We start from the raw sequence: 13,132 nt of genomic DNA, 5'->3' as shown, positions 1-13,132 counted from the left end.
AATAGGACTGAAACAGACTCAGGATGAGAACCAATCAGCAAGCAATTGTGGTCAGGGTTTCCTGCTTTGACCTACTTAGATGTTCCTCTGTATTGTTGTTATGGGCACTGGCCATGAAAAATAAAAGACCAAGCCATATGTTTGCTCTTTGTGTTTTGGGTCAAATATCTTTCTATTTATGTATTTCCTAATTCACACACGTGTTAAGTTTGTAAAATCATAAATTAAGGCCTTAGAATGATAAGGTTTTAGCTGACATTTTAGACAAAAAATTCTGTTTTCAAAAAATATGTTGTTTAAAGGGCACTAAATATATGTGTGAAGTTTTCTGCAAAAAATACAGTTTAAAAGTATGAAGAAATGCTAAACTTAAAAGGTTGCATCTGCTACGATGCCCGTTCACTTTGGTGTTTTTCAAGATCAATATCTCAAATCCATTTAGAATGTAGATAGGTCTTTTTTCAAATGGTTAATGGTAAATGGTTGGCATTTATATAGCGCTGTACAACTGATGCTTCTCATTCACCCATTCACACACACACTCACACACCAACGGCGATTGGCTGCCATACAATGCACCAACCTGCTTGTCAGGAGCAATTGGGGGGGTTAGGTGTCTTGCTCAGGGACACTTCAACACACCCAGGTCGGGAATCGAACCAATAACCCTCCAACTGCCAGGCTTTTACCTACTAAGCTAATGTCATTAGATGGCATCCATAAGTGTCCTCCCTTTGTGTTACTTAACAAAGTGAGATTATACTATCTGTGCAGTATGTGTCATGGTAATAAAATGTGATAAGAGTTTCTATGAACTAGGCTTCTGCATGGAATTATACATTGTAGGTACTTCCTACAACGTTCTTAATCAGTATTTGAATGGACATTAAAAAACTGTTATGGCCACTGCTTTATGTGAGTTTCATGTAGGATCCTTTATAAAAAATACAATTTTGATATGCTGTATTATTTTTGATGACTTATCATGTTTATATTTATGTCCAAATGAGTTTTGTTTTTGCATACTTTTTTCATAGGAAGAACTGGACCTCCACATGGGTTGTCCTTGATGTTACCCAGCTGCTGTTTTACAAAGAAAGCAAGCAAGAGGCTTTAACAAATTTGGTAGGTAGACCATTTTCCAAATATTCCATTTCTGTGATTTTTATCAGTCATCTCTAAGCTATCATGCAACTACTGTATATGATAAACACACAGACTTCCTACTCCGGAACAGTCAGAGAATTAGTGCTGTATGACAAATGGGGTGGTGGTATCCATTTAGAAAAATTCCTTGATCGCCTTTCTGGGCTAATATGATCAGGCTGGATTTCATTTAGTAATTTCTTGTTGGGAGGAACAAATCAAGATTGGAGTTTTTTTCCCCCACAATCCTCTGCAGCCCTGGTCATTACTTGTGATCCATTTACTGTGTGTGTGTGTGTGTGTGTATTGGTGGTCTGACATGTGGTTGACATTACCACACAGAATGGATTGGCTCTCATTTTAATCTTAACGGGCCTCATTCGCAAAAAACTTGTAAATTCGAATGTGATCGATAACTGTGCTTACGAACGTTTCTACATTTTGGCATTCATCATTCTTTATTATTGGAATTTGTTCTTTGGTAAGGGAGTTTTGCAAAGGTGTTTCCTAGTGCAAATCAATACAAATGGGCACGCAAATTCAATTTACGAACAGTTGGCATTCATGACTGATACACCTTGGATATGCTCAAAAGGAGCTGCACATGTTTCATGAATCCCACTTTGGCTTTTCATAGGAACATTTTATTAAGAACAAACAAATAATTTTAGTGAATGAGGCCCATTGTGTCTTCATGTTAACAGAAAGCCACGCTCTACAGCTCACTCACTAAGCTCACTATCAATTCTCTCTCCCTGCCCTCGTCCCCTTCTCTCTTTCTCTGTCTCTTTATCTCTCTCCTTCATGGCACAAGGTAATTTCACAGGGTAGCCTTGTACCTTTTGTTAAACAAGCTGTTTAGGAGAGGTTCATCTTCTCATCTCCTAGAGTGTGCAGTGCAAACAGACAGCCATGTAAACACACTGAGTGGATTTCAGCAGGTACAAGGTGTGGGGGGGGGGGGGGGGGTGTTCACCGTGACATTCCCAGGAGCAGTCAGACAGATGCTAACCTGAGGGGAGGCAGCACGGCTCACCTTGTAACAACAACAGGGGAAGGATGACAGTGCAGGCTCGGTGGATGTGTGTGTCTGTGTGTGTGTGTGTGTGTGTGGGGTGGGGGGAGGGGGGGGAGGTGGGCGAGTGGGGCTTGGAAGAGAAGCTATTCACTGTCTGTCATCTTTCCTGCTGCCGGGAGGAGTTTCATTTGTGACAGCTCCTGGTATAACCACCTGACAGGTAGTGTAGAGTGTAGTGGGGGAAAAAGCGGGGAGCTGAGTCACAATCGCTTAGGCTTACAGCACATGTGTTGGACTGGAGATGCCCTGTTTTGAGGTTTTTGCTCTTCTCTTGTTTTGTTTGTTGGTTACCCAAAAATTGGTTTTATGATTCCGAATGGCTTGTATAGACAGCATAGCTCACAGAGCGTGTTGTACTCCTCGAGTAGGGTAGGTAGAGGGCCTGCTCAAGGATCAATGGCAGCAACCTGCTGGGGATTTAACACTGGTTCCATAACAACCTAGTGTAAACCGGTCACATGTACACTCTAAAAATAAAAAATTCCTGGGGGGACTTTTTGGGGTTCCTCAAATTGCCACACCGGCAGAACATCTTGAGGTGCCTCCAGGAACTCTTTTTTAAGGCTGGAGGAATCTATGTCATGTCCCATAATAATAATACCTTCATAATAACACAACAGCATTGCTAGATCACATAAAAACATATTTATTGTTATAATACATATATATATATATAGAGTATATCAATAAATCTATAATCCGAGTTCAATGTTTTGAATACATCCTGGAAATTGAGAAATCCCAGAAATATTGACTTCATTTCAGAAGGTTCTTCAACTTTGGATGCTTAGGAGAACCCTTTTTAAAGAGGGGATCATTTTCAAAGTTTGAAATATGAACTGGTGACAGCGGAAGGGTTCTTGAATGAACTTTAAGGTTCATTAAGGAACCTATAGGGTTTTTAGAGTGTACAATACACAGCTATTCATGATACTGTAAGGGCTTCTGCTGAGTGAATGCAATGTAACTCAAGATTTGCTGGAGAGAAAATGCTTCTGATTTGCTTTCACATGCGATTGACAGCGCAGTGTAGCACTGCCCACCTTATGGTTCTCATCCCATCACTACACAATGGAGGGTTTTCTTTACTGATTTGACTCTGCTGAAGCTGGCAGTGGTTTGAATACATTATTAATTGATAAATAAACACATTAACGGCCAAATACAGCGCAATTCAACAATCAAAAGATCTGGTCCTGCAGAGTTCTGGAACAAAGCGGTTCAAGTAGTCTCTTCTGGGAAGTGGGACATGAGGCGAGGAGGGTTGTGGTCAACGCCCTCATGCGGGTGGAGATCTGTTAAGGCCGCCATTTCCAGAAAATGAGAAAAATCAGCATTCGCTAGGCACGCATTCCTGGCACAGCAGTTTCCCACTGGCAAAGTGAACAGATCTAATTAGCCTCAGAATGGATTTCCTTCTCTGGCAAAATGAGACCATGTCAATGTTCTGACACCCGCTACAGATCAATAAGTAACATTTACTTTTCTACATATTTATCCGCTGAATGCTGCAGATGTTTTGTTTGTTGTAAACTGTTCCATATAGGGTATTACTCTTAAGCGTTGTCATTGACAACTGAATGTTGTAAAAATCACTGCTATTATTAATCAGTATTGACGTACCCAATTATTATGATGTGTTATAGATATAATTGACCCCTTTAGAATTAAATGAATGGTACTAATAAGAACCGCATACTGTGCATGTGTGTCTAAGCAGATGAAAATGTCTCTCTCTCTCATTTCAGTTGATGTTAACACTTAATAAGTTTTCTTTCTTGGGCCTTCTCATTCATAACAGGCAAATATAATTATCTTTGATATAGAGGATTGGAGATCATCCCATCAAAAAGCAATCAAAATATTTACCAGCATGTGAAGATGTTTAATTCTCACGATTTTAATCCCTCTGGTCTCTGATGTAGCCTAGCTGGAAAAACAGCGGCCTCTGGGGTGAGCTTTTAATGAAGGACAGAACCATTTTCAAAGGCTTCCACTTTTGATTTCCGCTTAGGGAGAGGTCTTCAGGAACCATGTATAAAGTAGCTTTCCATGGAGTAAGCCTTACAGTGAATCTTACAGGCAGAGGGCTGCTGTCACCCTCGCCAAGCGCAAAAGCTAGCGGTCGATAATTGATTGTGGTTTTAAAAATGGAAGCTGAGATGCATCACACAGGTGAATATCAAATCTGATTAATCGAGGCAAATCTTTAAAAATAATAACAATTAAAGTTAAAATCTAGTGGTTACGCATCAGACCTGGGTCAAATACGTAATTGTTTTGGATTCAAATGCTTTTTTACACTTTACTGCACTTTTATGATGCATTGGAACGCATGGAATACTTTTCAGCTACAAACCCTGCCTTCTGATCCTCTTCGTTGGCTCAACTGCACCAGGCAATATCAATCAAGCGCAGACAATTATTTTCATCCAAAACAATGATGTATTTGACCCAGGTCGATTCTGAATCTGAACCCTCTCACGACTTATCCATGAAGCTAATTTCTGTACTTCACAAGTGCTTGGTCATGATTCAGGGGTCCCCAACCCTGATTCCTGAGTTGTACTCAGCACTTAATTCATCAGTTAAAGCAGCCAATTACAAGGTTTAGACAGCTCACCTGGTTTCTTGGCTCTAAATTGGTTACATTTTAATATTTAAGGTGAAATATAAAAATCAGCAAACCATGTGGCTGATTGAAGGCACAGCGACTGAAATTGCCTTTATACGATAGCCTGTCTATAGAGCTCTCAGTAAGATGCCCTCAAAGAACATTGCAGGCTTAACCCTTTCCACTTGCTTCCTGTCCAACAAGCTATCCAAAAGGATTACTCAACCTAATGCTTTCTAACCAACCAACATGGAACATGGAACATGTAATGGAACTTTATTTCAAAATGAGGTTAACAAGAGCCTCGTTAGCCAGTACAATTACAGGTTTATCTACAGTATAGCACGTCTAAACCCCGTAATTATCTGTTGCCACCTCAAACAACATGGAAGTGGGGTTGGATTTTAGGAGGCAAACAAACATATAACTTGTTGGAAAGTAGGAAACCCCGTCTAAGAAGTTTTAGTTAGTTTAGTTTGGTACTGAAATGACCTAGCAATGCATTCATGCAACAACAACAACAACAACATGCAGTTCAAGACGACATTCACTTCGGTATAGTCCCGGAAAATATATACTTCTTCGAAATGGCTGAACAGATTACAAAATAAATTTCAATGCTAGTCAGAAAACAGTTGTAGTTTCATAATCAGGTGGGATATTCCGTTCCATAAATATGTCTGTATCGAATAATTTGCAAAATAAACTTATAGTTCTACCAAACTGGAAATATATTGGCCGGACATCCAATAAAAGTGAACTAAGAATAAAACAAACAATGCGTATATTCATTCCTGTTTTGCAAATAAGAGGCTGATACGCATCTATACTGCTTTTTTTGTGGCATCACCATTCTGTGGTTTTATTACGTTGCAATTTTTATTGATTTAGAAATATGAACGCAACAATAATTTGGGACGTCAATGACTGAACCACAACGGGGCAAAGTTCATAGGGTTAACGTAAAGGTTTACATAACATTTAACATACATTTCATATGTATGGCCTCTGTTATTCACATTTTCTTCATGGGCAGAATATTGCGTCTTACCTCTAGAAAATGGACAGCTTTTGGCTCAGTATAAGTGTCTATACAAAAATTCACTCTGGAAAAGTGTACCAATAATAAACAACTGACCGGTTGTGTGTGTATCCATGCAAACCTGTTTATATTGCAAAAGAAGGGTGTTTTACACTTTCCTCCAGTGTTTATTTAGACATAAAATACTTCTCCTGGCCCCTTGGAAATGCTGGTGTATCCAATAGTTTATATAAATCATTAAATTGAAAGCCAGTCTTTCAACAGCATGGAGCAATGTGGAGACTTATTAAGTGTGTTCCTGTGTTATTTTGATGTCGACAGTGCGGAATTCCATTTGGATTTCGCTGTGAGATTAAGATGCATTGATATTAGTATCAAAATGCGATTTTGGATATGCCCAGAAATCCTGACTGTGTGAGCACATTCCAGCTGTTTTCTTATGTAACAGAACTTTTGAAAAATTCACTCTCTGAAAAAGAACATCATGTATCATAATTAAATGTCATCTGGGATTTGTGGATACCACAGCATTGTGGGAAGCTTGCCTGTCTGTGCTCTCTGAAATTGCTGGATCTTAATGGGGAAACCCTTAATTTCTGCACAATTAGTTTATTTATATTTACGTGCACTTCCAACTTATTAGCTGCATTGTGCCTCGAGATTGCTTTTTAAATGAAAAAAAGTATAAAACATATTCATTTAGTTGAACAATTACCAGCATTCCAACATTAAATAAAAAAGCTTTTCATGCAGTCTGTTGCTGATACTTCAACTGTGACTAACACATTATACAGTAAAAAAAAAAAAAAGCTTTAATCGAAGATTAACACCCAACAAAATACATTAATGAACTGTTCCTTTGATGGGTTAACTTCTTACTGGTTGAGGGTGACTGCAAACTGAAGTTCTGCTTCTTGTTTGTGCGTCTGTTTCAGGCAGCTAATTGATTACACCACAGTTTACCTTCATATTTGTATGTATTTATGACGCCGCAATCTAAACAACCCGTTCTCTGCCTAATACAGGTTATGGAAATATTTTGTCTTCTTGTGTTGTGTGTTCTTCAGAAGCCGGGATGCAAGCCAGAAGGCATTGATCTCTGTGGGGCTCTCATCGAGTGGACAACGGACAAGTCGAGCCGGAAGAACGTCTTTCAGGTTGGAAATCTGAAGTCTGTTGAAAATGCAACATTTATCCGTAAACTCTTGACAAACAATTACAAATGTTCTCCATCAACTTCAATTTTGCGAGGTCACACAACAAGTCTGCACTGTAAGTGGTGGTCCCACAGTCAAAGATAGCGATGTCACTCTTAAATAGAAGCTGCTCATCCCTCAGAACTAGGCCTCAGAACCACTACAAATATTACATTTAAAATATCTGAATAATATTTCTATGGCTGTGGAAATTCAGCCAGTGTAGAGTTCAAACCATTTTGAATCAAGTAGAGAGAGTGAATTAGCACTCACCATGTACTATATGTATATGTTTGTGTTATTGGAAACAGTACAAAATGCTCCTGTACCAGAACACGTTTATCCTTATTTCACATCAACTTCCTTTGGGACCTTTCTTTACTTTAGACCTTTCTCTTACTTAGATGTTTGCAAATTAATTTTCTTGCATGCTTTGATTTGTCACTCAAAAGGTTGCATTGTAATTTTGTTTGATGTAATGAAAGGTTTTGACTCTCAGTCCTGTTCTGCAAAGGCTCATGTATTTGCATATCTTATCCAAAAAATGCTCCAATCTTCTGGAAAAATACAAAAACAAAAAAAAACACAAACGGCCAGAAAAACTTTTGCAAGGCTTTACTGCTGCATCAGATGGATTCCAGCCAGCATCTTGAGGAGAGAAGCTGTTGAGTTCTTTTTGTCAGACTGTGTGTGTCAGTGTGTGCTATGAGACCATTGTCTAATGTCCCTGTAGGATTTCCCAGCTTTAAGGGAGGGGAGGCTATCATGTATTCACTCTTAGTACAGTGACTGCACATTGCTTTCAGACAAAAAAGTAATAATCTATACGATAGTACTCTGGAAGGAAATCAAACTCTTGTTCAATTTATCAAATATGATTCCTTTTCTCAAAAGTAGAAAGTCGAATGGGGGTTAAAAGAGAAATACGTCAGTGCTTGGCCTTTGGACATCATAACACTCTTAAAAACTGCTCTGTCGTTGAGTGGTCCTTTACCGGCTCTTATTTTGACTGAAATCTTAATGCAGCGTGGATTAAAGGGGGATTACAACATAATCTTGAGTAATCCAAAATGCTGTAGACAAGGAAAGAAATGTAAGAACCATACCAACACTTCTTGAGGACTGACAACTTTGTCAGTCAATGTTGAGATTAAAAGTAGCGTAGTGGTAGTTACTAACATGTACCATTCTTTAACATGTAGAAGCCATTTATACAGTCATAATTTAAGAACTGTCGTGCTGGTTATCTAAGGAGTAGACACAAATCCGCACAGATGAAAGATGGACAAAGAAGATTATTATTTCTATTTTTTTAATAAATGTATCTCTGGGTCATAATGTGATGTAAAATTTCAAGCTGTTTGATTATCATCAATATCTATATATATAATAATATATATTATATCAATTTTTAGATGAGATTTGAATTGTCTGATATTTAATTCCCTCTGTTAAGTCTGTTGATTTTTCTCAGATTTAATTACGAAAAAAACAGATTTAATATTTCTGTAGGCTAAAGAATGAGCACAGTCATGTACGTAGCACAAGAATGCAATAGTCATTTGTTTGTTTTATTTGGCCACCATACAATATGTTTAGTGTGGTATTTTCCGCTAGAATTGTTATCATTCAAATGAACATTTAAATGAGACGCTAAGATTTAAAAAAAAACATTTATTTATCTCTAGTAAAATGATGAGTGTAATAACAAACATCATGATAATCAGATTCAGGACTTTCATATTTAAGATGGATTGCAATAATTATAGCCAGAAGGCTAAAATGTGAAACTATTAACGACCCAGACATTGTACCCTGATGTTGTAATGTCAGATGTGACAGTATACGATTTCACCTTTGACCCCGGAACCACAACAGTTGTCATGATGCGGAAAACGCGCGAGGAAACGGATGGCCTGCATTTAAGGGCACGCAGCCTCTGGGGTCATAACGTCGAAATGGTGTGGGCAGAGTGTGGGAAAAAATGAAAAAAACAATGAAAGCAGAAAGCAGTCGAGTGCCTTTCATGTCAAAGCTGGGCAGGATAGATTTTGCTTTGCGACTCGGAGGTGTCTCTTAAGTGGGCCTTTACAATTTCCAGTGCCAGCCTTGGACACTTTGACAATCAAAATCTCCTTCAAAATATTAAATACAGTCATCCCCATAGTCAAATCGATGATTCACTTCAATAACCCCTTTTTCTGAAGCTATACACACATTATTTCTCATAGCTGCTACAATAATAATAATGATAGTGCTTAATAATTATAATAATTATAATAATTATAATTATTATTATAATAATCTACATAAGGCCACTAAAGAGATAAGCAATAATGATTAAGAAGTAATTAAATTATACTGATTGCTTTTTATTTAATTTCATTTGCATATCAAAAATCTGAGGAGGCGTAAACATTTTCCATGGATTTTCATTTAACTTTTGTAGGATGTAAGTATTCCTGAAAATTAAGCACACTAAAGATGTGTCATAAAGCAGTGAGACGGTATTACTTACACTTGCTGAACATTAAATTAGCACATTTCAATTAAAATCCACCAGCTCCTCCAGGTTTGAAATTGCTGTAATTATCCACAGGCGACAGACTTGCAGTACTGTCCCCTAGTGTTTCTCTTAAGAACAGCATTGACAGGAATGAAGACAGTCAAACAGCAAGCTTTATTCAAAAAAAATAAAAAATACATCACTCCTTTGTGTTTTCTGGGAAATGGCATTCCCGTGAACCAGGGGAAGACGATGTGCAATAAGATTCCACTGTTTTTTTCACCTTTCCTCTTATGTCCCTCCCATTCTATTACTAGGTATGACAAAATACTGTATTATCATATTTTTCCTACTACTGCTTTTGTCCTGGAAATTCTTGTGTGCCCAGTTCTATATTACCGTGTCACTGACCTATCGCATAATGCATTTTATACTGTGAAGGCTTAGATATGAATCATTTAAAACAGCAACAAACACCGGTCAGCCATAATTCCGACCGATATAAATATGACTGAATCACGTTCATTTCGAGACATCATTTGTTCCCCGACTACATCTCATTTGGATGAATCACGTCGTATCCGTGATCCAACATATCCATTCCCATTAAAGTGACAGGGATTTGAGAACGATGAGGGAGGAATAATTAATTCAATAGGCTTATCCGGCTGATATTTCCGCTCTTCCGCGCAGCAGGGGCCGTGCCTATTGTTTCTCGATCCTCACCGGACGAGGCTGTCACCATCAAACTGCCGTGCGAAAGCCAGGTCGAGACCCGGGAAGCATCGGCCCGCACCGTCCGTCAGTCTTCACCTCTCCGGGCCCGCTTTCGTCTTTTTTTAAAACGCCGTACGCGGAAAACCGCGCTGCGGGTACGAAGGTCTCACAGGAAACTCGGGGGTGAGAGACAGGACAGGGAGCACTCAGTAGTTTTTAAAAAAATAACCATATTAAAAAATGTAAAAAATTTAATACATTTGAAAAATATGTTTTTCCTCTCAGAGTTCCAGAATGTTCCAAGATGAAACCTGGCTGGTCGGTCCTCAGGAAGGGTGTCATGGTCCAAAGTTTTTCAGTGTTTAAGGACAGTAGGGGGTATGTTTAATATGTATCCTGGAACATGCTTGACATCTGTGTGTATGTGTCGGGGGGGGGGGGGTGGGGGGGGGGGTGCGGTGGGGGTTGTGGAAGACCAAAAAAAACAAAAAACACCTTAGTTGTCAGATACCAGAGAAGCATTCCAGGCAGAACTGCCGGGCATTGTTACGATACCCTAAACACGGCTCAGTTTCATCACCGTCAGCTCTTCTGGAGGACACCGGCGCAGGAAATAGGCCGTCATGTCAGAGGTCATCCTGATTCCTTTTCAGAAACAACCTACAATGTACTTCGGTCAGAAGGCCGCTTATCGTGCCATACACTTTTTCCTCCATTGCTTTCAGTGCGCTTGCTTTCCCAGCACAGTGAACTCATGCGAGTCCTATTTCTGCTGGTGGCCTAGGAGGACTTCCTTTCCTAATCTTCAAAGCCACACTGCAACAGCTGAGTGCCACTCGGCCTGGTCCCAGATGGCCCCTTTGCGTCACCCCACCTTACAGATTGTACAGCACAGTTATGCCCATAAGGCTATCCTCTGCACTTCAGATCAGGACATTTCATTTGTTTAAATAGAGTTGTCACAATCAACAAAACCCGGGAAACTTACGTTGAGCATGTTTCAGAGACTAACTTGAATTATAAGAGCTAGAGGGTCAACTACGGGAAGCTAAATTTGAATAGCAAAACCTCTAGCCAGAGAGTGAGAGCTCAAGTTTACAGAAAACTACTTCCCAACTTTCAGAAGAAGTAGAAAGCCCAGAAGAGGTACCAGAAATGATTGACAGGCCAAGATAGTCACCCAGTCTGAATCCTATTGAACATGCGTTTCATATGCTGAAAACAGACTATTTAATGAGTCTTCTGCTGCTGTAGCCTAACCACTTAGAGTTTTGATGCATTGTGTGTTCAGAAATGCTCTTCTGCATACCACTGTTGTAATATGTGATTATTTGCATTACAGTCACCTTCCTATCAGCATTGACCAGTATGGCCATTGTCCTCTCTCATTAACAAAGCATTTCTGCCTGCATAACTGCTGCTCACTGGATGTCTTTTGGTTTTCGCACCATTCTCTGCAAACTCTAGACACTGTTGCGCATCAAAATCCTAGGAGATCATCAATCATTCCACAGCCAAAGTCACTTCGATCAACTTATTCCCCATTCTGATGGTTCATGTGAACAATAACTGAAACCCCTGACCCGTATCCGCATGATTGCGTGCACTGCACTGCTGCCGCACAATCGGCTGATCAGATAATCGCACATATAAGCAGGTTCCTAATAAAGTGCTCAGTGAGTGCACAATAGCAGCGAACAGAATGAAGGATTTATGCCAGGAACCGGAACAGGGAGCGATTGAAAAGTAAGGTGGCGGAATGTGGGAACGTCAAGCTCGGGTTTCCGAAGCAGGTGTTTCTTTGTGCCGCGACCACCAGGACCCCCGAACACCTGTTTTACAGTTCATTGTTTTCAAAGTGGGGCGAGGGGGTAAGGCCACGATACTCATACAGTAATGCTACAGATGTTTTGGGGGCACAGAAGTCAGTCTGTCAAAAGGGCAAATATTTGGTTTATTTCATAAACATGAGTAAAAGGTTTAGCTGAAGCTGTGTAGCGATGACTGAGGAAAGCTGTGGAATTTTCTGGAACCCTCGGTGGGATTATTTTGGCAGGACTGCAGCTCCACTGGCTTCCACTGAGCCTCTGCCCGCTGGACAGTGAACAGGTGTGGCATCCAGTGAGGCTAAGTGGGAATCTTAACCCCAAAAAAAAGTTCTGAATTATCACCCGCCTTCACTTGCCAACCAAACACCAGAGTGTTGACTATTCCATTTCGTTAATCCAAGTCCCCAAGCATGCAAAACAGCTTCTTCACTATCATGAGTATTGTTAACTGGCCACTGAGTGACATGAATCGAGGGCACATTTCGAAGCTCTCCAGAGGTGCTGTGGAATCTCTTGCTGTGTATACTCTGGCAATGGCAACTGCTGAGAATCCCACCTCCACCCTCAGCTGGAATCTGAACCACGTGTCTTCTGAGGAGGTGAAAGATTCATCACCTTCTTTTTCCCGTTTTCCGAGCAGAATGGAAGGTTCCGGCAAGCACGGTGCATTGTCCGGGGGTCGGTGACCTGCTGTGTTGACACAGTGAATTCTGGCATTGGAAAGAAACTCTGCTCTGAATTGACACCTCACAGAGTTTCCTGCTTGTCCTCGTGCCTTGTTTTTGAAACCATTGACCGCTCCCCCCCCATACACACACACAGAAGGCTGTCAGGAAAAGCTGTCAATCGTCAGATGGTCGGGTTGCTACGTGCGTCTTGAAGCCTGATACCGTATTTCCCATTCTGTCCCAGTCTTGTTCAGGTTAAAGGTCACCTGAATAAAGAAGGACCCATTTGTTGTTGTCTGAAATATGAGTTGGTCACCATCATTCCCACTGGTTCAC

General features: G+C 40.1%; 1 protein-coding gene across 3 annotated transcripts in view; it reads left to right on the top strand.

Moving 5' to 3' along the window:
• Positions 1–13,132, top strand: part of arhgap15 (Rho GTPase activating protein 15) — a 126,215-nt gene that overhangs the window by 20,130 nt on the left and 92,953 nt on the right. For all 3 annotated transcript variants that reach the window (XM_061236772.1, XM_061236773.1, XM_061236771.1), the window contains 2 exons: positions 1,038–1,125; positions 6,948–7,037. In XM_061236772.1, coding sequence (XP_061092756.1) covers positions 1,038–1,125; positions 6,948–7,037 — 178 coding nt within the window. The remainder of the gene's footprint in view (positions 1–1,037; positions 1,126–6,947; positions 7,038–13,132) is intronic.

The sequence above is a fragment of the Conger conger genome, chromosome 3 (assembly GCF_963514075.1).
Source record: "Conger conger chromosome 3, fConCon1.1, whole genome shotgun sequence".
NCBI classification, from domain to species: Eukaryota; Metazoa; Chordata; class Actinopteri; order Anguilliformes; family Congridae; genus Conger; species Conger conger.
This window is presented reverse-complemented; position numbering and strand designations above follow the sequence as displayed.